Source organism: Molossus molossus, unplaced genomic scaffold (assembly GCF_014108415.1).
Source record: "Molossus molossus isolate mMolMol1 unplaced genomic scaffold, mMolMol1.p scaffold_m16_p_21, whole genome shotgun sequence".
NCBI classification, from domain to species: domain Eukaryota; kingdom Metazoa; phylum Chordata; class Mammalia; order Chiroptera; family Molossidae; genus Molossus; species Molossus molossus.
Window position 1 is genome coordinate 14,554,857 of NW_023425357.1, and position 25,749 is coordinate 14,580,605.

The 25,749-nt window shown below is 40.6% G+C and overlaps 1 protein-coding gene across 1 annotated transcript; it reads left to right on the forward strand.

Annotated features, from left to right (window-relative positions):
• Positions 1 to 5,344: 5,344 nt before the first annotated feature.
• On the forward strand, positions 5,345 to 25,111 carry LOC118638598 (zinc finger protein 420-like). Its single transcript, XM_036274642.1, is given in 6 exon segments — positions 5,345 to 5,468; positions 7,276 to 7,326; positions 13,688 to 13,776; positions 18,120 to 18,246; positions 23,221 to 24,983; positions 24,985 to 25,111. Coding segments are annotated over 4 exon segments (1,959 nt in total). The 5' UTR covers positions 5,345 to 5,468; positions 7,276 to 7,326; positions 13,688 to 13,767; the 3' UTR covers positions 25,045 to 25,111.
• Positions 25,112 to 25,749: the final 638 nt, after the last annotated feature.

Consider the following 25,749-nt stretch of genomic DNA (forward strand, 5'->3'; position numbering starts at 1 on the left):
CTTTCTCCCCAGGACTCCTCATCACATCTCCAATGAGCTTGACCTGGGATGCCACAGAAAGCTATTTCTAGGTGAGATAAGACCATTTGATAAAACAGATAAGACCAGAAATCTAAGACCTAACCCCAGTTGCATAAGTGGGTTTCTGGTTGTGTGGGTTTGTCCTTTACCCTTCCTGGCCTTGGGTTTCCTCTCTGTAAAACTGAGTGGAATTGGACAGTCTCTAGAAGACTTCCATCTCATGAGGCCCATCCTTCCAGAATCCTAGGCCAGAGATGGCAAAGATGCTTCACCTTACTGTTGGTCAATTCTTACCCATCAGTAGAGATGCTTGGGGCACTGTGTTGAGATGGATTATGAGGCTGGTTTTGGATTCAGCAGGGAACAGTGTTGTGATTGGTTCTCCCTGTCTACAGCAATTCAATTAAAGTTTTCTGAGAGGGTAGGAGAAGAAAATGGCTGCACAATGCCCTATTTTTGCTATGGCTGTCAGAAAAGGCAGAACTCCTCAGAGTTCTCAATTCCAATCTTACCCATTTTCCAGATGGGGACCTTGAGGCTCGGAGAGAGCAGGGCTTGCCTATTATCATGTGGTGGCCTGGTGGTAAAGCTGGGAGCAGAGGGACTCCCAGCACCAGCCTCTTCCCAGCCCTCAGTGCTGCCCTGGGCATCAGCTACAAAGTCACTTACTGGAACTGCACTGTACAGAGTGCTCCTCTTCAGAGGCTGTGGTGACCTCATAGATGGGGTCCTTTGCTATTTTCCTGGAGGACCTGAAACCCCAAAGCCCTCATACTTCCGTGCATCTAGTCCTTCCCATCTCCATAGGCTCTACCCATATCCCACATCCATAGGCAATGCCCCAAACCCTCTGAATTCCCAGGGACACGGCTCAGCACCATGGTCAGCAACACTCCTGTGGGGCAGGCTCCCTTGATCACACCTCCCATCTCATTCCCATTCCCAGCTTTACTCTCCAGTATTTCTGATGTAGGGGAAATAGCCCAGGCCCTATGGACAGGGCAACAACTGTCAGGATCCCAATGGCAATGCCAGCAATGGGCCTTGCACTGATGACTGGGGAACTGGGCCAGGAGAGAGAATCAGGACCTGGGCCTGACACACTCTCATCCCTGTTCCCATCCCTATTCCCAACCTTGTGGCTTTATCTCCATTTTATTTCATGAGCACTGGTTTTCCAATCACTGAGAGGCAAGGTTTTTTTGGTATTAATAGCATCATTTCCGGAGTTAAACAGCCTAGGTTCATATATCAGCTGGGTGACCCTGACCATGCCCTTCTGTAAAATGAGGATAATAGGGCCTACTTCACATGGTTGTATTGGTGTGATGATGATACTGCTTAGGATGATGGGTCATATCTGGCTTCTATAGGAAAGGCTTGGACAACCAGAAATCTGGCTTTCCCCGAAGTAACCTTTCACTCTCTGGGGCTCTGTGATCATTGACCAGTGCCTCCCCTTTTGAGTTGTATTCCTTCATCTGCAAAGTGAGGGAGATGGTGCCCACTGTACAGGGATGTTGTAAAAATGAAATGAGATCATAAATGTTAACACTGGGCACACAGTAGGTGGTTGATTAATAAACAGCAGTTGTTATTAATATTGTTCTGCTGTTTCCCAATTCTGCTTCTGCCCAGAACTTTTCTCAAAGGGGTGAAGGCCTACCATAGGATTGAGGAGGCAGGCAGTAGGGTCGGGTTATGAGAAAGGGGCTCTGCATTGGAGGCACAGAGGGCTTTCTGAATGCCTGAGGGGGTTCTTAGTTTCATTTGTTGAGCCTCCATTTCTCTCTTTTTTTTTTTATCCTCACCTGAGGACATTTTTTCCATTTTTTGTTCAGACAGAATGGGAGAAAGAGAGAGAGAGAGAGAGAGAAACTTCGACGTGAAAGGGACACATTGAGTGGCTGCCACCCACATGACCAACGAGGGCCGGGGACAAACTGCAACCGAGATACACGACCGTAGCGGGAACCAAACCCAGGTCTCTCTAGACCACAGGCCGACGCTCTAACCGCTGAGCCAAACCGGCCAGGGTGAGCCTCCATTTCTTTGTATGTCAAACAAGCATAGCAATTCATAACCCTATAGGTTTTGGGGGTTTTTTATCCTCACCCAAGGACATTTTCCCATTTTTGTTCAGATAGAGTGGGAGGGAGAGAGAGGAAGAGGGAGAGAAACATCGACGTGAAAGGGACACATCAAGTGGCTGCCTCCCACACAACCCCAACCAGGGACAGGGACAAACTGCAACCGAGGTACATGCCCTTAGTGGGAACTGAACCCGGGTCTCTCTGGACCACGGGCCGTCGCTGTAACTACTGAGCCAAACCGGCCAGGACACATATAGGTTTTTTAAGAGATGAAATGAGATCCGAGGGGAAAGTACCAAGATAGTGCCTGTACCATACTAGGTTTGATAAAAGGTGGTGATGATGATGATGATGGTGATAGAAACTGCTATCCAAGTTTTAAGCTCTAAGAGACTTTTATACACAATCTAATTAAAAACCTACCTCCCCATGAACATCAAGCAAACTCACTGGCTCCTCCTCTAAGCCTCTGTTTTTCCATCCATCAGATGGTCCTAACAAGGCCAGGGGATTGTTCTGAAGATCAAATGAAGTAATTTGGGAAGCCGTTTGAGGTCCTCTGCTTAGGGGACAACTAAGAACAATACTCTTGAGGCAGCCAGCCTGGTTTCCAACCCTAGGGACAGGGTTGGAGTCTCTAGCACTCAGTCTCTACTGTACAATGGAGATACAGGCCTGCCTCACAGCTGGCAGGCAGAAAGTACCCAAAAAATATTTGCTGATTTTATATATAGGAAGATTTGTTTCAGGCATGTGGCACAGGATCAATAAAGAATAATTTTATTTGTTTAACAAACACAATATGCCAGGTACTACCATAGAACTTTACACATGTTAATCAATCTTCAACAGTCCTATGGTATATATAAGCATAATTAGTTTTTTATACTAAAAGAATAACTATTTTTATTTAGCATTATAAGTTGCATTCAGTAGCCTTCAGCACACCACACCAGAACCCATCTACAATCAGTCAAACCCAACAGCAGTTCATTCTATAAGCATAATTATTATTTTTGCTTTACAGATAAGAAATCAGAGGCCCAAGAGGTTAAGTAGCATGCCCAAGGTCACATAGCTCATATGCATTGGAGTCAGGGTGTGAGCCCTGGCTGGTAGTGACACAGTGTTGCCTGCTCAAGAACTCAAGACAGAAATACAGGGACTCACTGCCAGTCACACCCAGATGCTATTACTATAACTCCTGATTCCCCACCAGATCACTCATTCTCTCACTGGCTATTTCCCTGACTCATTGTACTTCTAAACAGCCAAGATAGGCAGGCATCACATCCCCCATTTACAGGTAGGAACACTGAGGCTCAGAGCAGACTTTTCCAGGGCACAGAGCTAGGAAGTAGAGGCCCTAGGACCTGAACATTAGGGGTTGGACTTAAACAGCTCTGGATTGGCAAACTGTTCATGCAGTACACTCATTTCTACACCCTGAGGCCAGGAAAAGCTACTTGTGCCCCAGGGGAAGATAGTGCACCTGAAGGACTCATCTACCATTCTGACCATGACCTAAGCGGAGCGGGCCCTGTGGGTCAGAGGGTTGAGGGCTGAGCAGTTTTTCACTTTTAAACAATAGCCTCCTTTTTCTTGTAAGCAGTTATCACAACTATTCAGAAGCAAAAAGAGATAACCCAGAATCAAATAGATGTGGCTTCAGATTAATGCATCCTGTCTAATTTGAAACCAGAATGTGTCCCCTCTAAAAAAAAAAACAAAACAAAACACCCAAATCTAAATCTCTCATGCATACATTAACAAAAGTCCTGCTCCATTTTGATCCACTCTAAGTCAGTGCAAGTTGACCATCTTTATTTCACATAGCTGTACTGAATCATGCACACAGGTTCATTCATTCAACAATCTGAGTTACCAAATTTGCTATTCCAGTCGCGTTACTGGGAAGAAATCAAAGTATTTGGTGCAGGGTCCTACAAGTCAGAGCAAATTTTATTAATTCCACTCCCCACTGGAGGAGTGGTGGAATTATAACTATTATCTTCTCTGTGCTGGAATTTCAAAAAGTTTGTGATTATCTTTTTTAAAAAGGCCATGACTTCTTAAAGTGAAGATAAGTTTAAATGACCAACAAGCCATATATCCTCAAGTTTGTTTCTCTTCGTGAGGCAAGATTTGTTCATCAGAAAATGGGGACAAGGGTTTGACCTGGAATTCAGGAAATCTGACTAATGCTTGACTCTGCGAAAATTCACTCTTCTTATGTATAAACTCATATTATTATTTAATTAGTTGATGGCCTCTGAACCTTACCCAATAATATTCCCCTAATAGTAGAAAAGAATGGATGCTTATTTTGGGGGGCTGGAGCAGAGGAAAAAGCAGTTACTCTATGACTGGCTTTGAAATCATCTTTCTTTAAAAAAAAAGTTTATTTTGTAGTCTTCCCCATAATATATGCATTTTCTCTGATACAAAAAAAAAAACCCACACATTTATTTGCCAGATAAACTGATAATCTTTTCTAGATCATCAAATTAGTGTTCAAGGAGTAAATAATTTGACCATAGTTTTTTCAGTCACACAATGCTCTTCTACTAGTCTACACTCTGAAACACAGGCGCAAGAAACGCACATTTACATAAACAAATCACCAGTCACACAATCACACTCAACTATAGACACAAAACACATGACAACAGCAGAGGTTCCTACTCTGTCAGGCAATCCCACAGTTATAAAAAATGCAAACATCATATGGCTTCAAGTACGGATCACCCTACACCCAACACGTAGAATCTCACAGGTAGAACTGCAGCTGGCCACCGAGGGACTCCGTGCGCCCGACAACATATCGCGTTGTTTCACACACCAAAGGGCCAAGCGAGGCACAGAAAGGGTCTCCTGCTAGTCGGAGGCTCCGGCCGGTCGCCGCCCCGCTCTAGCTCCTCCCCTGCACAAGCCCCTCCGGCCAGTCCCACCATATGATTGGGTAAGTCCCTGGCACTGCATAGGACTCCGGGTCTCCGGCCTCAACCTCCCCAGCAGCGCGCTCGGCGCCTGCGTACTGAGCGCTGGCGGGCCCTCCCACAAATCCCTGTGGCCCTCCGTGCGAGCGGGCTGTGGCAGCGGGTTCCACGAGCCCCGCTAGGTGGACGGTGTCGGCCGGCCACAGCCTTCTCGGCGTTGGACTACATTTCCCAGAGCCACCTGGTTCCAAACGCAGCTTCATTTCCGTTTGTTCGCGCGATTTGGGGGCCTCGAGTCGGGAGAGCGCTGTGTCTGTGGAGGATCTTGGGCCGGCGCTGGTGGGGCCCACGACGCCGAAATCGCCCTGGCTCCCGAGCGTCAGCCCCTGGACCCTGAACTGTACCATATGTCGAGGTGGGCGGGAATGCTCGGAGGGAGCGTCGCTGGAAGTGCATGTGTGGCCGTGTCTCCTGCGGATTTGTATTGTGAGACAACAAGCATCCTGAGTCGTGCCGTTGACTGAATAGGTGAATGGGCGTGTGCGACTGTGGGTTTAAGTGTTCGTGTGAGTTGTTTATGACTCAGGCGGTGATAATACTGCAGTGACAGGGGTGGCTTGTGACTGAGGTGTGCGACGGTGCTGTTGTAAAGACGGAACATCTTTGGATGTTCTTGTGTCACACTGAGGCTGTGTATATGATCGTATTGTGTCTATTACTGAGGTTTCCCTGTGACTTTGAGTTAGTACAAGTGTTGCTGTGACACTGTTTGTGACTGCTTGTTTCCTCGACCAGGTACTTGGTTGTGTTTTTCTGACTATCTGATTGGATGACTTTGTGTGTCTGTGCCGTTTTGGTGACTGGGAAGATAATAAAAACGCTGCTGTGAAAGGGTGTTTTTGGCCATTGTGTGTCCCTGACAGGGTGCATGGATGTGCTTGAGTGAGGTTGTGGGTATGTTCCGTGTGTGATTTTAAGACTTGGTAGTCTGACAATGTAGCATTAATGTGGTGAATGTGACTCTGGCTGTGTGACTGTGGAAATGTGATTGTGTCCTTTTGTGTCGTCATTTGTGTATTTTATAGTCTGTGCCCATGTGAGAGTTCAGTGGGGTACAGAGGTAAAATTGTGTTTTGGTATTTCTGGGGTAGAGTAGGCCTATGGATCATGAGTCCCACCTGGCTTTGTCTTCCACTGAGGACTTCTTTCTTTTCTGGCCACAGTGATTATCCTTCCCCATTCATGCGTGGCCTTTAGTGACTGCTTTATTTCTGTATCCATCCCTAGTTCACCCTGGTGTTGTAGTAGGTTTCCTGCAGCTTTTCGGTGCCCTCTCACTTTACAGCCTTGAGGGTATTGGATGCAAGAAATGACAGAAAGGAAGTCAGAAATTTGAGCCTCTGAGTGAAGAATACATGGATTGTTTCTAAGCCACATACCTGGTCTTGAGAAGAGAATTTTAGAGCTGATAACATCTTAAAGAAAGGCCACTTGTAAATGTAATGGGGTTCCAGGAGTGGGAATACTTTCAGAGAGTGTGCTGTATGAGGCAAGCCACACACTTAAGAACTTATAACACCAACCTCTAAAGGTCTGTCTCCAGTGGACAACTCTGCATCCAGAAATAAATTCTAGCCCAAGACAGCTGTTACAGAAATGCCAGGAACCAGCCCGGAGCACAGAGTCCCTGAGTTTGAGTGGTGGGAATGAAGACAACAATACGGATATGGGATCAGGAGGACTGTCCTCAGCAGGATCAGCCTTTATTACATGCCTTTTATACCTTACAGCAAAAGTTTAGTGATATAAGAAAATAGAATCTTCTTGATATAATGCCCAGGGCTACAACAATGCTGTATAGAATTAGTTTGCCTTGTGGATAACAGGAGCACCTAGGAACACCCAGTCTTTTATCTCAGGTATTTCAAGGTACTTGGGTCACACTTAGCCCCGAGCTGCACAAACACAATGCAAGCCTAATTTCTTGAGATTGTGGGGCAGGTCAAGTCCCTGACTCAACACCTCCAGGCTCTGTGGACTCTGTCAGACACGTACAGGCTCCAAACACAGTAAGTGGAGAACTGTTCTAGTCACCTTCTGACTTCCTTCCATGTTAAATGAGGGGTAGATTAGGAGATGGGAGACAGAAAGGGTGTGATCTAATTTAGAATATACCCTAAGAAAGGCCATCTCATATTTCCATTTTCTTTTCCTGAGAGTAGAGCCCAGAGGAGGAAAAAATGGCTGTTATTCATTCAAAAGCAAAGTCCAAGGTGAGTAGATGTTTCCTGAACTGCCTTTGTTTGTTTCAGGACATAGGAATCTTTGTTTTCTTTTTGAAATTTCCTAGCTAAGCCTTTTCAAATAATGGAGGGGTGCCTGGCCAGTGTGGCTCAGTGGTTGAGCATTGGCCTATGCACCAAGAGGTTGCCAGTTTGATTCCAGTTCAGGGCATATGTCTAGGTTGAGGGCCTGATCTGCAGTTGGGGGCATGCAGGAGGTGGCCAATCAGTGTTCTCTCTCATTGATGTTTCTATCTATCTCTCCCTCTCACTTCTCTCTCTAAAAATAAAGAAAAAAATTTTTTTCTCAAATGATGGAGGGGCAAGGCAGTTTTCTATAGGTTGGTAGCAGGGAATATGTGCAGTTAATTGTGATAGATGCTTCCCAATAGTGGTTAAATTAAGGAAGAATGGATTTGAGATTCATAAATTTAGAAAGGGGGTACTGTTGTGTTATTTCTGACCTAGCAGCATTGTGTTTTTTAACATTTAAATTTTTTCAAATGTACACAGAAGTATAATGAACCATTATATATGCCCTGCTAAAAATGATCACTTCCCATCTAATTTAATTTATTCTGCCTTCAGTTCAAAGTCTTTTCTAATTTGCCTTTTGATTTCTTCTTTGACTTACGGATTATTAGAAATATGTTATTTAGTTTTTCAAATAACGTAAAGATCTTTCAGATATTTGCCTGTTACTGATTTCTAATTTCATTCTATTGTAGTCAGAGAATATACTTTGTATAACTTGAATTCTTCTGAATTTATTAAGATTTGTTTTATGCCTGAGAATGTGTGGTCTGTCTTAGTAAATGTTTGGTGTACATTTGAAATGACTGCTATTATTGGTCGGAGTGTTCTATAAATGTCAGCTAGCTCATGGTGATACTGTTCAGTACCTTTAATGATTCTCTGTGTGTTTGTTGGATTTCTCTTTCTACTTATAGTTTCTGCTTCATGTATTTTGAGGCTCTGTTATTAGGTACATAACTGTTTTAGATTACATGTTCTAATGGTGGATTGGCCCCTTTAATCATTATGAAATGGTATCCTTTATCCCAGTAATATTCTTTGCTTCAAACATCCACTTTGTTTGATAGTTAAGGTAGCCCCTCCAGCTTTTTTCATTAGTGTTAACATGGTATATCTTTTCCTATCCTTTTACTTTTAACCTATTTGTATTGTGATAGTTAAAGTGCATTTCTTGTTGGCAGCATTTAGTTGAATCTTGTATTTTTATCCAGTTAGACAATATCTGTCTTTTAATTGGCATATTCATACCATTTATATTTAGTGTGATTATTGATATGATTTGTGTCAAATCCATCATCTTGCCATTCATTTTATATTTTTCCCATCTGTTTTTTATTATCTTTTCCTTCTTTTCTGCCTTTGGATTGAGAGAGAGAGTTTCAAAATAACAGTACTAATATTTTACTAACATTATAAATACAGAAAACAATCAAAACTTCCTGGAGTTTAATAGGATATAATCCACTAGGGATCTGTAATCAATTTACTGTGTTTTTAGTCACCTAAAATAACATCTTTTGTATAGTTTAGCCACCAACCTGAGAGACAGAGTTAGGCTCATTTGTTTCACCTTGTTTCTACTTTTAGAAATTGTCCACCTCCGTTTGAATTTATTTTAAAATTACTTAAAATATTTATATATTTCCAAAGTCTAAATTATAGAACAAGATGAATTCAGAGAAGTCTGGTGTCCATTCCTGTCCCCTCCACCCTGTTTTCCTCTTCTCCCTATAGATAACTACCTATGATTATCTTTGGTTTATTCTTCCATTTAAAAAAAAGATATATATATGTTTATGTGTTTGTATGTATATGTACATATATTTTATGGACTTCATTTTTAATTAAAAGGGAGAGTTCTATGTATACTGTTATGCGGCAACCAATCACTGTGTATATGGATTTTATTTATTGAGATTTCTCTTTGGGGCAAATTTCTAGAAATAGCCTACTTTTAGTTTATTTTAATGCTTTTGACATAAATTCTACCTGAATTACAACTCTAAGTAATAATGAAATTGGCGCGTTTCCTCATTTACCCCCTCGTATCTTTTTCTCTTACCTAATTTTACAAAAAAGTCAGTTTATCTTTACACTGTGAAATATTCTTTTTTTTTTTTTTTTCAGGCTGTCGCCTGCCCTGCTTTTTACTCAGGCTACTGGTAGGGGGCATGAGAGACCTTTGGATGATGTATACCAGGCCAGTGCTAGGTGGAAGCAGGTGCTGGGCTGGGAAGGGTGCTTGGGCAGTTTTGTTTGGCTGCCTCCAGGCACTGACAGCCCAGTCCCCTTTTATTTGTTATTTATTTATTTATTTATTTATTTATTATCCTCACCCGAGGACATTTTTCCATTTTTTGTACAGATAGAGTGGGAGGGAGAGAGAGGAAGAGATAGAGAGAGAGAAACATCGATGTGAAAGGGACACATCGAGTGGCTGCCACCGCACGACCAACCAGGGCCGGGGACAAACTGCAACCGAAGTACGTGCCCTTAGCGGGAACCGAACCCGGGTCTCTCCGGACCGCAGGCCGACGCTCTAACCGCTGAGCCAAACCGGCCAGGGCTATTTTTATTTTTATTTATTAATTTTTTTGTGGTATGTGCCCCTAGCAGGAACTGAACCCGGGACTCTCTAGTCTGCAGGCCGATGCTCAACCACTGAGCCAAACTGGCCAGGGCTATTTTTTATTTTTTAAAAATAATTTTCTATTTTCAGTCACATTTGACATACAATATAAATCTATTATGTCATATTAATACAGGTACGCAAGCTTTCTTATGCTTAGTATTTGTGTGGTATGTATATCTTTTGTCACCATTTTACTCTAAACCTGTCAGTGTCTTTATATTTATTAATATATTTTACCCTTATCCAAAAAATATATATACATTTTTTCCACTGATTTTTTTTTTTTTTTTTTTAAGAGAATGGAAGGGAGGGAGGGAGAGAGAGAGAAAAGAAAAAGGATGCCTGGGCCCTGGCCAGTTTGGCTCAGTGGTGAGAGTGTTGGCCCATGGTCCAGAGAGACCTGGGTTCAGTTCCTGCTAAGGGCACGTACCTCAGTTGCAGTTTGTCCTCAGCCTCGGATGGGGTCGTGTGGGTGACAGCCAGTCAATGTGTCTCTCTTACATTGATGTTTCTCTTTCTCTCTTCTTCCCTCTCTCCCTCCCACTTTATCTGAAGATAAATGCGAAAATGTCCTCGGGGGAGGATAAAAAAAAAAAATATGCCTGGCTGGTGTGGCTCAGTGGATTGAGCATTATCCTATGGACTGAGAGGTCCCTGTTCTATTCCCGATCAGGGCACATGCCCAGGTTGTGGGTTTGATCCCCAGTAGGGGCCACACAGTAGGCAGCCAATCGATGTATCTCTCTTACATCTATATTTGTATCTTTCTCTGCCTTCCTCTATCTCTAAAAAATCAGTAAAAACATATTTTTAAAAAAGAGAGAGAGAAACATTGATGTGAGAGAGACACATCAATTGATTGACTCCTGTCAAGTGCCCTGACTGACCACAGGGATCAAACCTGCAACCCAGGCATGTGCCCTTGACTGGGAATCGAACCCGTGGCCCTTTGGTGCATGGGCTGATGCTCTGACCACTGAGCAGAATTGGTCAGGGCAATGTCTTTATATTTAAAAGTCTGTTTCTTGTAGAGAGCATATAGTTGAAACTTGCTTTTATATCTTGTCTCCATATTATGTTTTTATTGGAATGGTTGGACTATTTTTTTTTAAGGTAATTGCAATGTAGTTTAAGCCCTGCCAGGGATGAGAGCATCCATATATGTTTCTTAAGAAGAGCTTGGCACTTTTTAGAGTTTAGTTCATTTAAATTTCTTTATGCCACCCTGCCCGGTTTGGCTCAGCGGTTGGAGCGTTGGCCTGCGGTACAGAGAGACCCAGGTTGGGTTCCCGCTAAGGGCACGTACCTCGTACCTCGGTTGCAGTTTGTCCCCGGCCATGGTTGGTCATGCGGGTGGCAGCCACTCGATGTGTCCCTTCACATCGATGTTTCTCTCTCTTTCTCTTCCTCTCTCTCCCTCCCACTCTATCTGAACAAAAAATGGAAAAATGTCCTCGGGTGAGGATAAAAAATAATAATAATAATAAAAAAATAAATTTCTTTATGCCTTCATCTCTGTGATGAATTTAAAAGGAATTATGATTTTTCATCTTAATCTGAATTATTTTTGGTTGATGGAATAGGCACAGTTATTTATTGTACCTTTCCAGTATCTGGAAGAAGTGGAATTTCTAATTAATATCTATTGAGCACCTATAGCAGTGATTCTTTGGAGGAGCAGTGACTCTTCCTAGGTGATGTTTTATAAATATATCTGAGTGCTTTTGAATGTTGAAATAACTAGGTTGAGGGTGAAGGCTTCTGGCTTTTGAAGGACTGAAAGTCATGGATATAGATCACAGGTTAGACAGCTTTTCTTTTTTCTTTTTTTTTTTTATCCTCACCCAAGGACATTTTTACATTTATCTCCAGACAAAGCGGGAGGGAGAGAGGGAGGAAGAGAGAGAGAGAAACATCAATGTGAGAGAGACACATCGACTGGCTGCCACCCACACAACCCCATCTGGGGCCAGGGACAAACTGCAACTGAGGTACGTGCCTTTAGCGGGAACCGAACCCCGGTCTCTGTGGACCGCAGGTCAACGCTCTAACCGCTGAGCAAAACTGGCCAGGGCTAGACAGCTTTTCTGTAAAGGAATAGACAATAAATAATTTAGGCTTTTTTAGCCATATGGTCTCTTTTGCAAATATTCAACTCTGCCACTGTAGTGTGAAAGTAGCCAAAGACAGTATATAAACAAATGAATGTAGATGTGTTTCAGTAAAGTTTTATTTACAAAACTAATTGGTGGGCCAACTTCTAATCTAAGTGTCCTGCAGTGCACAACAAAGAATTGTTCTATGACTTGCAAAATGAGGATTATAATTGAGGAAAAAAATAAGTTCATAAGTATATGGGTCTAGAACCTCTTACATAAAGCATTTTTTTTTTGTGGCATGATTTTTGTCACATTACTGAATTTATCTATTTTAGTATTATTGCATGGTTTTACTATTAGATAAATCTTTTAGGAATGCTAGTTTGAGAAAGATATATCATATAAACTTTATTTTATTCAGAAATTTGATATTAAAAAACAGCTTTGCCCTGGCCGGTTTGGCTCAGCGGTTAGAGCGTCGGCCTGCGGTCCTGAGAGACCTGGGTTCGATTCCCGCTAAGGGCGCATACCTCGGTTGCAGTTTGTCCCCGGCCCTGGTCGGTTGTGCGGGTGGCAGCCACTCGATGTGTTCCTTTCATGTTGATGTTTCTCTCTCTCTCTCTCTCTCTGTTCCTCTCTCTCCCTCCCACTCTACCTGAACAAAAAAAAATGGAAATATGTCCTCTGGTGAGGATAAAAAAAAAAAAAAAACAGCTTTAAAAAGAACCTCAGCACTGCCCCGGCCAGTTTGGCTCTGCAGTTAGAGCATCAGCCCATGTACCAATGAGACCCGGGTTTGATTCCGGCCAAGAGCATGTACCTCTGTTGTGGCTTGACCCTGGCCCTGGTCGGAGTTTTGCAGGAAGCAATCAGTTGATGTGTCTCTCTCACATCGATGTCTCCCTCTCCCTCCCTCTCCTCCTCCCCTCCCCCTCCCTCCTATTCTATCTAAAAATAAATGGAAAAATATCCTTGGGTGAGGATTAAAAAATAAAATCTCAGCACTGATGACAACACTGCCGTGACATTTAATTTGTGAATATCACACACTTGTAGAATCCTCCATTTGTAGATAACGAATTTCATTTATTCTGCACACATACTTGTACACACACATACATACATATACATATATAGCTGTTTTTCAAAATGTCAAATATAATTTAAAATATGTCAACAATACTTAGTTAAATATTGTCATCTTAGAAATCTAAATTTGTTTATTTCAGGTAGTTGTAAGCATTTAATTATTTGTGCCTTCTACTGTAGTTGTGTATGATCAGTAATATATTGAAATATAACAGTTGATCATTATCTATATTTGGCATAGTGTATAAATATGTCATCATCCATAAGTTTTATTTCAGAAATGGTAGAGAAGTTTTTTGTCAACATTTTCTTTTTGAATATAGAGATCACTGAGTTTGACAGGGGTAAGAACCACCACCTATATCCCCCTGCTTACTGTATATTTTGGGAATGGGAGCAGGAGACTGGAAGAGTAGAGCAACAAAGGTAATTTGAATTTAACTCATTTGGAGCTTTGTGAAAAGCATGGTCTCATGTTTTTTTTTCTCCTCCTCAGCACTGTCTTTTCCAGACGTTGTGCTTCGCCAAGATAGGAATCCAGGAAAGGATTGATCATTTCTTACAGCTATAAAAATCATGGCTGAGGTAAATTGGTATTGTCTCCTGTCCTCTTTAAATAGTCACTTTTTTTTTTTTTTTCAGAGTATGTACATGTTTGCATTCCTTATTCCTGTACCTTCTTTCCTAAGCGGCCCCACTCAGGAATGTGCTCACCAGTTTTTTCCATTCTTATAAATGATAGTGTCTTCTCTAAGTATGTCTTTCTAATCTAACCTATATTCAGAAATCCATTGAACATCTTTGACTAGGAACACTGACATATATAACATAAGTACATTTCCTGATTTTATAAGATAGAGAAGGATGTTAAATGACACCACACATAAGAAAACTTTGATCTTCTCTTTAGACCTAACTTTCCCAGTTAGGCAAGGTAGGAGTTTGTCTTGACTCTGCTTAGTCTCCATAAATGGCAAAATCCCATGCTTTGTGAGCTTTTAAGATTAGGAACATGATTAAAGATTGAATACAAAGAGATCAAGAATCTTCCCTGGGAATCCATAATTGATACCAGTAATGTGGATGATTTTGAGATTCAATATTATGTGCTAATCTTGAATGTATAAGTTTGTATTATCTTTTTCACCTTTCTCTTGCTTAGAACAAGAAAAAGTTATATTCATTGGTGATTAATAACAAGAAAGATCATCATTCACATGGAAAAGCTGTTGAGAATTATAAACTCCCCAAAACAAAAACTGCTTATGATATTTTTATATAACTTAAAAATGTCAAATATGCACACTTATTGAGTAAAGATATATTCATTATATAGAGCAATTATGCAACCTATTAAAAATACTTACTAAATTATTGGTAACAAGGAAAATGCTTATGATGTAATATTCTGATATAACAACAAACCTGAAGTTTCAATATATTCTTCAATTTTATGCAAATCTTATTTTATATGATAGATATTTTATAAGGTTTTACAGAAATATTTACCCAATTATTTTATGTCTTTTTTAATAATTAAAAAAACTTTTTTCAGTTACAGTTGATGTATAATATTGTATTAGTTTCAGTTGTACAACATACTTTTTGGGCATTTATATAACTTACGAAATGATCACTCTGATAAAATTAGTACCCATCTGACACCATACAAGTTATTACAGTATTATTGACTATATTCCCTAGGCTATACTTTACATCCTTGTAACTGTTCTGTAACAACCAATTTGTACCTCTTAATCCCTTCACCTTTTTCACCCAAACTCCTAAACCTCCTCCCTTCTGTCAAAATGTTATCTGTGAGTTTGTTTCTATTCTGCTTGTTCATTTATTTTTGTTTTTTAGAAATTATATGCAATTCTTTTTTCTCTGTCTGACTTATTTTACTCAGCACAATACCCTTTAGATGGCAGGATTTCATTCTTTTTTATGGCTGAGTTATATCCCATTGTGTGTGTGTGTGTGTGTGTGTGTGTGTGTGTGTATAACGTGTCTTCTTTATCCAGTCACCTATTGATTAACATTTAGGTTGCTTCCATATCTTGGGTGTTGTAAATAATGCTGCATTGAGCATATGGATGGATACATGTATTTTTTCGAATTAGTGTTTTGTGTTGCTTTGGATAAATACCAAGAAGTGGAATTACTTGGTGCTTCTTTGTCTCTTGTTATAGCTTTTGTTTTAGTCTATTTTGACTGTATAAATATTGTTATGTCAGCTTTTTTTTTTTATCCTCACCCAAGGACATTTTTCCATTTTTTGTTCAGATAGACTGGGAGGGAGAGAGAGAGAGAAACAACATGAAAGGGACACATCGATTGGTTGCCACCCACACAACCCAACCAGGGCTGTGGACAAACTGCAACCGAGCCACGTGCCCTTAGCGGGAACAGAACTTGGGTCTCTCTGGACCGCAGGCTGACACTCTAACCGCTAAGCCAAACTGGCCAGGGCACGTCAACTTTTTGTTTTGTTTTGTTTCCATTTTCATGAAATATCTTCCATCCCTTTACTTTCAGTCTGTGTGTGTCTTTCAATCTAAAGTGAGTCTCTTGTGGACAGCGTATGTAAGGGTGTTGTTATCTTAACCATTTACCCACCCTGTATCTTTTGATTGGAGCATTTAATCCATTTGCATTTAAAGTAATTGTTCATAGATATATATTTATTGTCACTTTATTACTCATATTTTTTATCTTTTTTTTCTTCTTAAAGAAGATCTTTTAATGTTTCTTATAATACTGGTTTGGTGGTGATGAACTCTAGTATTTTCTTGTCTTGGAAGCTGTTTATCTGTCCTCTGATTCTAAATGATAGCTTTTCTGGGTAGGGTAATCTTAGATAGAGGTCCTTGCTTTTCATCACTTTAAATATTTTATGCCAATCTTTTGGCCTGCAAAGTTTCTGTTGAGAAATCAGTTGATAGTCTTATGGAAGTTCCCTTTTAGGTAACTAACTGTTTTTCTCTTGCTGCTTTTAAGATTCTCTCTTTGTCTTTAGCCTTTGGCATTTTAATTACATGTGTCTTGGTGTGGGCCTCTTTGGGTTCACCTTGATTGAGACTCTGGCCTTCATGGATTTGTGTGCCTTGTTCTTTCACCAAGTTAGGGAAGTTTTCAGTCATTATTTCTTCAAGTAGGTTTTCAATCTCTTGCTCTCTTCTTCTGCTACTCCTATGATATGAATGTTGGTGTGTTTGCTGTTGTCTCAGATTTTTTTTAAACTGTCCTACTTATTTATTTATTTTTGCTACTCTGAGTGTTTTCTGCTATCTTGTCTTCCAAATCGCTAATTTGATCCTCTGCTTCATCTAATCTGCTGTTGATTTTGTCTAGCATATTTCTCATTTTAGTTACTGTAGTCTTCATTTCTGAATGGTTCTTTTTTATGGTTTCTACATTTTTTTTTTTTTTATCCTCACCCGAGGACATTTTTGTTCAGATAGAGTGGGAGGGAGAGAGAGGAAGAGGGAGAGAGAAACATCGACGTGAAGGGACACATCGAGTGGCTGCCACCCGCACGACCAACCAGGGCCAGGGACAAACTGCAACCGAGGTACGTGCCCTTAGCGGGAACCGAACCCGGGTCTCTCGGGACCGCAGGCCGATGCTCTAACCGCTGAGCCAAACCGGCCAGGGGGTTTCTACATTTTTTAATGCCATTGACATTTTTACTAAGTTCCTTGAGCATTATTATAACCATTGTTTTGAACTCTGTATCTGGTAGTTTGATAACCTTCATTTCATTTACTTCTTTTTTTAGTGATGACTCCTGTTCTTTTATTTGGGACATGTTTCTTTCTCTCACCATTTTGGCTGCCTGTCTTTGTTTGTTTCTATGTATCAGGTAGATCTGCTATATCTCCAGTCTTGGTAGGGTGGCCTTATGTAATAGGTATCCTGTAGGGGCCAGTGGAGCAGCCTCTCCTGTCATCTGAGCTGAGCAGTCTATGCATGCCCATGTGTGGGCCATGTGCAGCTTCCTTGATTGCTGTTGGTACATCAGAGGGAGGGATTGCCTGGCCACAACTATAGTGGAGGAACTACAATGCAGAGGCTGACCCCGCCACTTAGATCTCACTACAGTGGGGTTCTGTTGCCTGCTGAATCTGCCCCTTGAGTGTGTTGATTGTGGAAGTGGTTGGGTGGTGCTCCAGTTTATTGTGAAGCTGGCCACAGGGTGCACTGGCTCTGGGGCCATTTGGAATGTTCAGACCAAGGTCAGCTGCTGCTTGTGCCTTGCCTGGGGCTACTTGGCATGAGCTATAAAGTGATCTGCAGATGACTGCTACTTGTGTTGGGCTTGGAGATGCCTGGTAGAAATCAAGGTGTTAACTGAGTTTGACTGCTGCTAGTGCCAGGTCTGGAACCACTTAGCAAGAAGCACATGGCATGCTGAGGACAGATGCTGCTTGTTTGGGGTTGTTAACCTTTGAGAGAATTTAGGAAAGTCCACAGCATGAGCCAATACAGGCCATTTGTATGGAAAAACCACTGGAAACAGCTTGGGTGGCCATGCAAATTGGGTGAAGTGGGGTCTCAGAGACTCTTGTCTCTTTAATAGAGAATAGGAAAGGGAAACTCATTTACTGAGAATGTTTGATGTACAAGATACATATTGTACAGGGTGCTTCTGTATGCTTTTTCTTTCAGTCGGGACATTGCATTTTAAAATTTATATAATTAACGTTAACTCCCAGACTATGTGTATAATAAGATATTCTATATTCAGGAAATGTCTACAGCAACAAGAATTTAAAAGGAACATGTCACTTCAGAAGCACCAATTTTTGTAATGTCTCATCCATGTGAGAGACTTCCTAGCATGGTTGCTCAGTTATATCATCTCCCTCTCCATTGAAAATACATTTTCTTTATTTCCACTACTAGTATTATGTTTGTTGTTTCAGAGATTGGTGATGTTCAGGGATGTTGCCATTGACTTCTCTCAAGAAGAGTGGGAATGCCTGGACTTTGCTCAAAGGGATTTGTACAGAGATGTGATGTTGGAGAACTATAGTAACTTGGTGTCACTAGGTAAGGATATTTACTCCATAGTATTTTAGGATCTATCTTTGGAATGGCTGCCTTATCTGATGTTATTTCAAGGTTGTTTTTAAAGTAATTAACTGATTTTCTTCTTCTCAAATGAACGGTTTTAAATTACTGGAAGTAGACATAGATAGTTTCATAGGGCACATTTATCTTGCCCATCTTTCAAATTTAATTACCTATCTTCTGTCCTCTTCCTATCTTCCTTAATGATCAAGGAGATAGATTTGAATACTGGGACATTTTTGCAAGATTGTCAGAAAAAGTGGGCTATGCATTGTTACAATTCAGATCTGCTAAAGGAGCTTAAATATCTTTATTAAATAAATGCAGGAATTTTTTTTTTCTCACCCGAGGATATTTTTCCATTGCTTCTTAGATAGAATGGAAAGGAGAGAGGGAAGAGCCGGGAAGGGGAGGGGAGAGAGAGTTAGAGAGAAACATCAATGTGATAGAGCACATTGATTGGTTGCCTCCTGAATGACCCAGACCAGGGTGGGAATTGAACCTGTAACCCAGGTATGTGCCCTTGACTGGGAATTGAACCCATGACCCTTCAGTCCATGAGCCAGCACTCTTCATGGTAAGCCAAGTGGCCAGAGTGATCTCCTTTTTTATGTTTCTGTCTTTTTGTTGAAGTCCTCACTGAGATCATCTATTCTTTTCTTAATTTAATTGAGTGTTTTTATAACCTGTTTTAAAGTATGTATTTGACAGATTGCTTGTCTCCTTTCATTTTGTTCTCTTTTTTTGAGTTTTGCCTTGTTCTTTCATTTGGGACAAGTTTCTTCGTCTCCACATTTTGGCTGAAACCCGGTGTTTGTTTCTGTGTGTTGGTGGATCTATTATGTCTCCCCGTCTTGACATAGTAGCCTTATGTGTCCTGTTGAGCCCAGTGGTACAGCCTCCCTCTTTGCCAAAGCAGGTACTCCATGGGTGTCCACTGTGAGTATTGTTTTGTGCCCTCTTGTTGTTGTTGGGTGTCTTCTGTGAGTTTTGTGTGTGCCCTCCTATTGTCATTTGGCCTCAGTTGCTGCTGCCACATCAGTGGTTAGCTTTGACCCTCAATCTATCTGGCTCTGAGGGCTTGTTGTTAATACAGCCGCATGTTTTGTGGTGGTTGACCTCACATAGTGGTAATTGCTTTACTTGGGGCTCTGGTGCCAGCCAAATTTGCCTTCCAGGTGTGTTGTTTGTGGAACTGGTTGGGTGGTGCTTGATATGTTCTGAAGCAGACCTCTATGTGTATTGAATTTGGAGCCTTTTGGGAGGGACTTCTGTGCAGCTCAACATCAGCCACCACTTGTGCTGGGCTCTGTGTTGCTTGGTAGGAACTAAAAAGTGATCTGTGGTTGGTTGCCACTTATGTTGAGTCTGCAGGCACTTGGGAGAAGCTATTTTGTGAATCCCGGCTGGCTGCCTCTTGTGCTGGGCTTCAGACCATTTGGTCGGCACCACGATGTGAGCTGAGGCCAGCCACCACTTGTGCCTGGTTTGTGGCTGCTTATTTGAATATACATTCCATGCCAAGACTGGCCACTGCTTATGACAGGCTTGAGGCCACCTGATGGTAGTTACAATGCAAGTTAAGACCAGTCACTACTTCTGAGAGCCTAGGGCTGCTTAGCAAGAACTACAAAGCATGCTGAGGTTGGCTGCTGCTTATTTGAGGTTTGTGGACCTTAGAGATTTTGGGAGAGTTTGCAGCATGATCCGAGGTAGGTTGCTTATATCGGGGAGCCCCTTGAAGAGGCTTAGGCTGGGAGAGCAAGTTGGGTGGACTGAGGTCTAGGATTCAGCAGAGCAAGGCGAATGGTTTTAGGCAGATTAATGGAAAGCCTAGATTTGGCTCCCATCTGCCTGCACTGGGCTGGCTGGGTCAGGGAAAGCTCAACAAAAGAACAGCGGTGCCTGCCAGTGCTTGCCCACAGAAAGAGTTGCCCAACCCCTGCCCCTCCATCCCTCTCCCTGAAGTTAGTGAATTTTGGTACTCCATTATGTCCCTGGAGCTCTTTGAGCTGTTGCTCCTGCACTCAATCTTAGAGCTAGTGAGTTTGTGAGCAAGTAAGTCTGTATGTGGTCCCTTTTAGACCTATGCCTTGTTCTCTGGCAGCCCTCAGACTTTTTCTGATGCAGTCCACAATTTTCCACAACTAAATGTTATGGGGATTTCTTTTCCCTGCACTAGTTCCCGAGGCTGGGGAGCCACGTATAGATGTGGACTCCTTACTCAGGGTGGATGGACCTTCACAGCTGAGATATCCTTCCTGATTTTAAATTGCCCACCAGGGTTGTGGGTCCTGCCTCTTCTTCATCTCCGCCTTTCCTATTTGTCTGGAGTTGGCTTCTTTATAGTTTTAGTTATAGGAATTCTGCTCAAATAATCTTCAGGTGGTTCTCAATGATGGTTGTTCTATACTTTAGTAATTTGATATGGTCATGGGAGGAGGGGAGCATAGTTTGCCAATTCTGCCATTTTGACCAGCAGTCTGTAGGTTTTCAACTTTATGATATGACACCTGTATATTATACTATGTGCTCTGGAACCAAACTCAGGTTTTTTTCAGTCACTGTATATTTGACCCCCTTTACATTCTTTGTCCTTCTCTTATCTCCCTTCCCCCAGGTAGCCACTATTATGCTGTCCGTAGGTATGAGTTTGTTTTTTATTTTTATTTGTTGCTTTTTGTTTTATATCCCACATATGAGTGAAATCATATGGTTCTTGTCTTTTCCCATCTGACTAATTTCACTTAGAATAACACTTTCAAGATCTATTCATGTTGTTGCAAATGGCAATATTTAATGTTTTCTTAAAACTAAGTAGTATTCCATTGTATATGTGTATCACATTTTATCCATTCATCCATTGAAGGATACTTTAAAGTTTTTTTTCTATGTTTTGGCCTTTGTAAATAATGCTGCTATGAAAATAGGGATACAAGTATCTTTACAAAGAAGTATTTTCAGATTTTCATGTAGATACCCAGAAGAGGGATTGCTGGGTCATATGGTAGCTCTATTCTTAATTTAATGAGGAACCTCCATACTGTTTTCTGTAGTGCCTTCACCATAGTACCTTTACATTTGCAAAAGGAGTGTGCAATGGCTCTGTTTTCTCAAAATCCCCTCCAACACTTATTTCTTGTGTTATTGATAAGCCATTTTAACAGGTGTGCAATGATATCTCTTTATGATTTTGATTTGCATTTTCCATATAACTAGTGATGCTGATCATCTCATATATCTGTTGGTCATCTGTATGTCTTCTTGGGAAAAAGGTATGTTCAGGCCCTCTTCACATATCTTAGTTGAATTGATTTTGTTCTTGTTGAGTTGTACGAATTCTTTATATATTTTGGATATTGGCCCCTTATTGGAGATATTGTTGCAAATATCTTCTCCCATATGGTTGGTTGTCTTTTAGTTTTATTGATGGTTTCTTTTGCTGTACAGAAGATTTTTAATTTGATATTATTCCATTCATTTATTTTTTTCTTTTACTTCCCTTGACTTTGGGGTCAACTTTACAAAAATCCCTCTGAGACCAAGGTCTATAAGTTTAGTGCCTATGTCTTTATCTAGATATTTTATTGTTTCAGTTCTTACACTGAAGTCTGTAATCCATTTTGTGCTAATTTTTGTGTATGGTAGTACATAGCAATTTAGTTTTATTCTATTGAATATGGTTTTCTAGTTTTCCCAGCACCATTTATTTAAGAGACTTTCTTTTCTATTGTATATTCTTGGCACCTTGTCTGACATTTAGTTGCCTATTTACATGTGGGCTTATTTTTGGGATCTCAATTCTGTTCCATTGGTCTGTGGTCTGTTTTTCTGCCATACCATTATTGTTTTGATTACTGTAGCTTAGTAGTATAATTTGAAATTAGTGAGTGTGATACCTTCAGCTTGGTTCTTTATCTCAGCATTGTTCTGGCTAATCAGGGTCTTTTGTGGATTCGGATAAATTTGAGGATTGTTTTTTTCTATTTCTGTGAATAATGCCATTGGGATTACATCGAATCTGTATATTGCTTTAGTTACTAGTGCCATTTTAACAATGTTCCAATCCATGACCACAGAGTATCTTCCTATTTTTATTTATTGATTTTTTTAGAGATAGAGAAAGGGAGATAGAAATAGAAACATTGATGTGATAGAGAAACACTGATTGGCTGCCTCCTGCATGCCTTCTACTGGGAAGTGAGCCTTCAGCCTGGGCACGTACCCTGACTGGGAATTGAACCAGGACTTCTCAATCCATGGGACAACACTCAATCCATTGAGCCACACCAGCTGGGCTCATTTGTCCTTTTGTTGTTATCCTCCCTCGAGGACATTTTTGCATTTCTTTAGATAGAGCGGGAGGAAGGGTGGGGGGAGAGAGAGAGAGAGAGAAACATTGATGTGAGAGAGACACATCGAGTGGTTGCCACCCATATGACCACAACCGGGACTGAGGACAAACTGCAACCAAGGTACATGCCCTTAGTGGGAACCAAACCCTGGACTCTCTGGTCCACAGGCTGACACACTAACTGCTGAGTCAAACTGGCCAGGGCTTATGTGTCCTTTTCTACATGTTAATATATATGAGGTCATTCTAAGCTAATACTTTGTCAAATTATAGGTAGCAAAACATTACTGCAATATGAAAGTAGTGGGTTTTTACTATGCATGTGTGTGTGAGAGAGAGACAAAACTAGAATAGAAAATGGTAGGTATTGTTTAATGAAACTATAAATGTAGCTGATTGTGCTGTGAAAGGTAAGTAGGTATTACTATAGGTCATAGTAAATAATATTTTAAAAACACTGATGTAAGCCAGTTATTTCTTATGGGTATCATTTCCCTATATATATATTTCTATGTAGTGTTTTTTTACTATGGGAGTTCTACTTTTTCTGAAATGACAACCAAAATTTTTTATTGTTTTTTTTTTTTTTTAATTTTCAGATTTGCCTTCAAGGTGTGCAAATAATTACTTACCTCCAAAAAAGGACACTCATGAAACAGAATTATTTCAATGGGAAATCAGTGACAGGCTTGAAAACTATGATCTTAAGGAGTCCAGTTCTAGAGATTATTTGGAAGTCAGAGGCACATTGGAAAATCAGAAGGAGTATTTCAGGCAAGGAATGATCATATATGAAAAAATGTCCATTTTCAATCAGCATACTTACTTATCTCAATATCCCACATGTCATTCTGAGAAACCCTATAAATGTAAGGAATGTGGGAAGGCCTTTAGACGAGCCTCACACCTAACTCAACATCAGAGTATTCATACTGGTGAAAAACCCTATGAATGTAAACAGTGTGGGAAGGCCTTTAGTCGTGATTCACAGCTCAGTCTTCATCAGAGACTTCATACTGGTGAAAAACCCTATGCATGCAAGGAATGTGGGAAGGCTTTTACTCAGAGCTCACAACTTATTTTACATTATAGAATTCATACTGGTGAAAAACCATATAAGTGTGAACAGTGTGGGAAAGCCTTTATTCGTAGTTCACAACTAACCCGGCATCAAAAAGTCCATACTGGAGAGAAACCTTATGAATGTAAAGAATGTGGGAAGGCCTTTACTCAGAACTCACAACTTACTCTGCACCAGAGACTTCATACTGGTGAGAAACTCTATGAATGTAAAGAATGTAGAAAGGTCTTTACTCAGCTCTCACAACTTATTCTGCATAAGAGAAGTCATACGGGTGAAAAACCCTATGAGTGTAAGGAATGTGGGAAAGCTTTTATTTGTGGCTCACAGCTTTCTCAACATCAGAAAATTCATAATGGGGAAAAGCCATATGAATGTAAAGAATGTGGGAAGGCCTTTATTCGTGGCTCATTACTTATGCAACATCAAAGGATTCACACTGGTGAAAAACCTTATAAATGTGAACAGTGTGGGAAGGCCTTTATTCGTGGTTCACAACTTACTCAACACCAGAGAATTCATACCAATGAGAAGCCTTATGAATGTAAGGAATGTGGAAAGACTTTTAGTCATGGTTCACAACTTACTCAACATCAGAGAATTCATACTGGTGAGAAACCCTATCAATGTAAGGAATGCGGAAAAGCCTTTAATAGAGGCTCACTCCTTACTCGGCATCAGAGGATTCATACTGGTGAGAAACCCTATGAATGCAGAGAATGTGGAAAGACCTTTAGTCGTGGCTCAGAACTTACTCAACATGAGAGAATTCATACTGGTGAGAAGCCCTATGAATGTAAGGAATGTGGAAAGTCTTTTATTCGTGGCTCACAGCTTACTCAACACCAGAGAATACATACTGGAGAGAAACCTTATGAATGTAAAGAATGTAGAATGGCCTTTACTCAGAGTTCACATCTTTCTCAACATCAGAGACTTCATACTGGTGAGAAGCCCTATGTATGTAATGAATGTGGGAAGGCATTTGCTCGTGGCTTACTACTTATACAGCATCAGAGAATTCATACAGGTGAGAAACCTTATCAGTGTAAGGAATGTGGGAAGGCCTTTATTCGTGGTTCACAACTTACTCAACATCAGCGAATTCACACTGGAGAAAAACCCTATGAATGCAAGGAATGTGGGAAGGCCTTTAGTCATGGTTCTCAACTTACTCTACATCAAAGAATCCATACTGGTGAGAAGCCCTATGAATGCAAAGAATGTAGAAAAGCCTTTACTCAGAGCTCACACCTTTCTCGACATCAGAGAATTCATACTGGTGAGAAACCATATCAATGTAAGGAATGTGGGAAGGCCTTTACTCGTGGTTCACAACTAACTCAACATCAGAGGATTCATATCAGTGAGAAGTCTTTTAAATATAAGGAATGTGGAATAGACTTTACTCATGGCTCACAAGTTTATATATGAATTATATGAATCTTTGTGGTTGATATAGAGAGCCTTCTGTGGTCATTAATCCATTACCATCAAAGAATTCTTAAAATGTGAATATGGGAGCACACTTGCCTCATAAAACACAGCATCAGTGAATTTATGGGGGAAAGATAATGATAATGTAATCCATGTAGAAAAACCGATCGTTACTGGAAACTGATTAAACTTTAGTGAATTTTAATAGACAGTAATTTGTTAATGTAGTAAATGTAGGAAGGCCTTTTGCCTTAGCACATGTCTTTTTCAACATTATTTTGACTCTACCAGTTGCTTTCCTTTGTGACATTTGTTATGATAATTAACTTCCACCCTTGTTTAATCATTTGTAAGAAAACACAATAATACCTTTCTTATCAGATTCTTGAAAGTATTATGTGAGTTATTACATGTAAAGCTTTTAGAACAGTGCCTTGAACATAGCATAGCACAATACTAGCTATCATTATAATGTTAGATCATTTGCATGAGAGGAGGACACTTATAAGTATAATGAATATTGAGAAATATTTCATTTAACACTTAACCCCAATTTGAGTGGGGGGCACTGTATGCTATAATAAATGTGAGAAAGCTTTCATTTAGATTT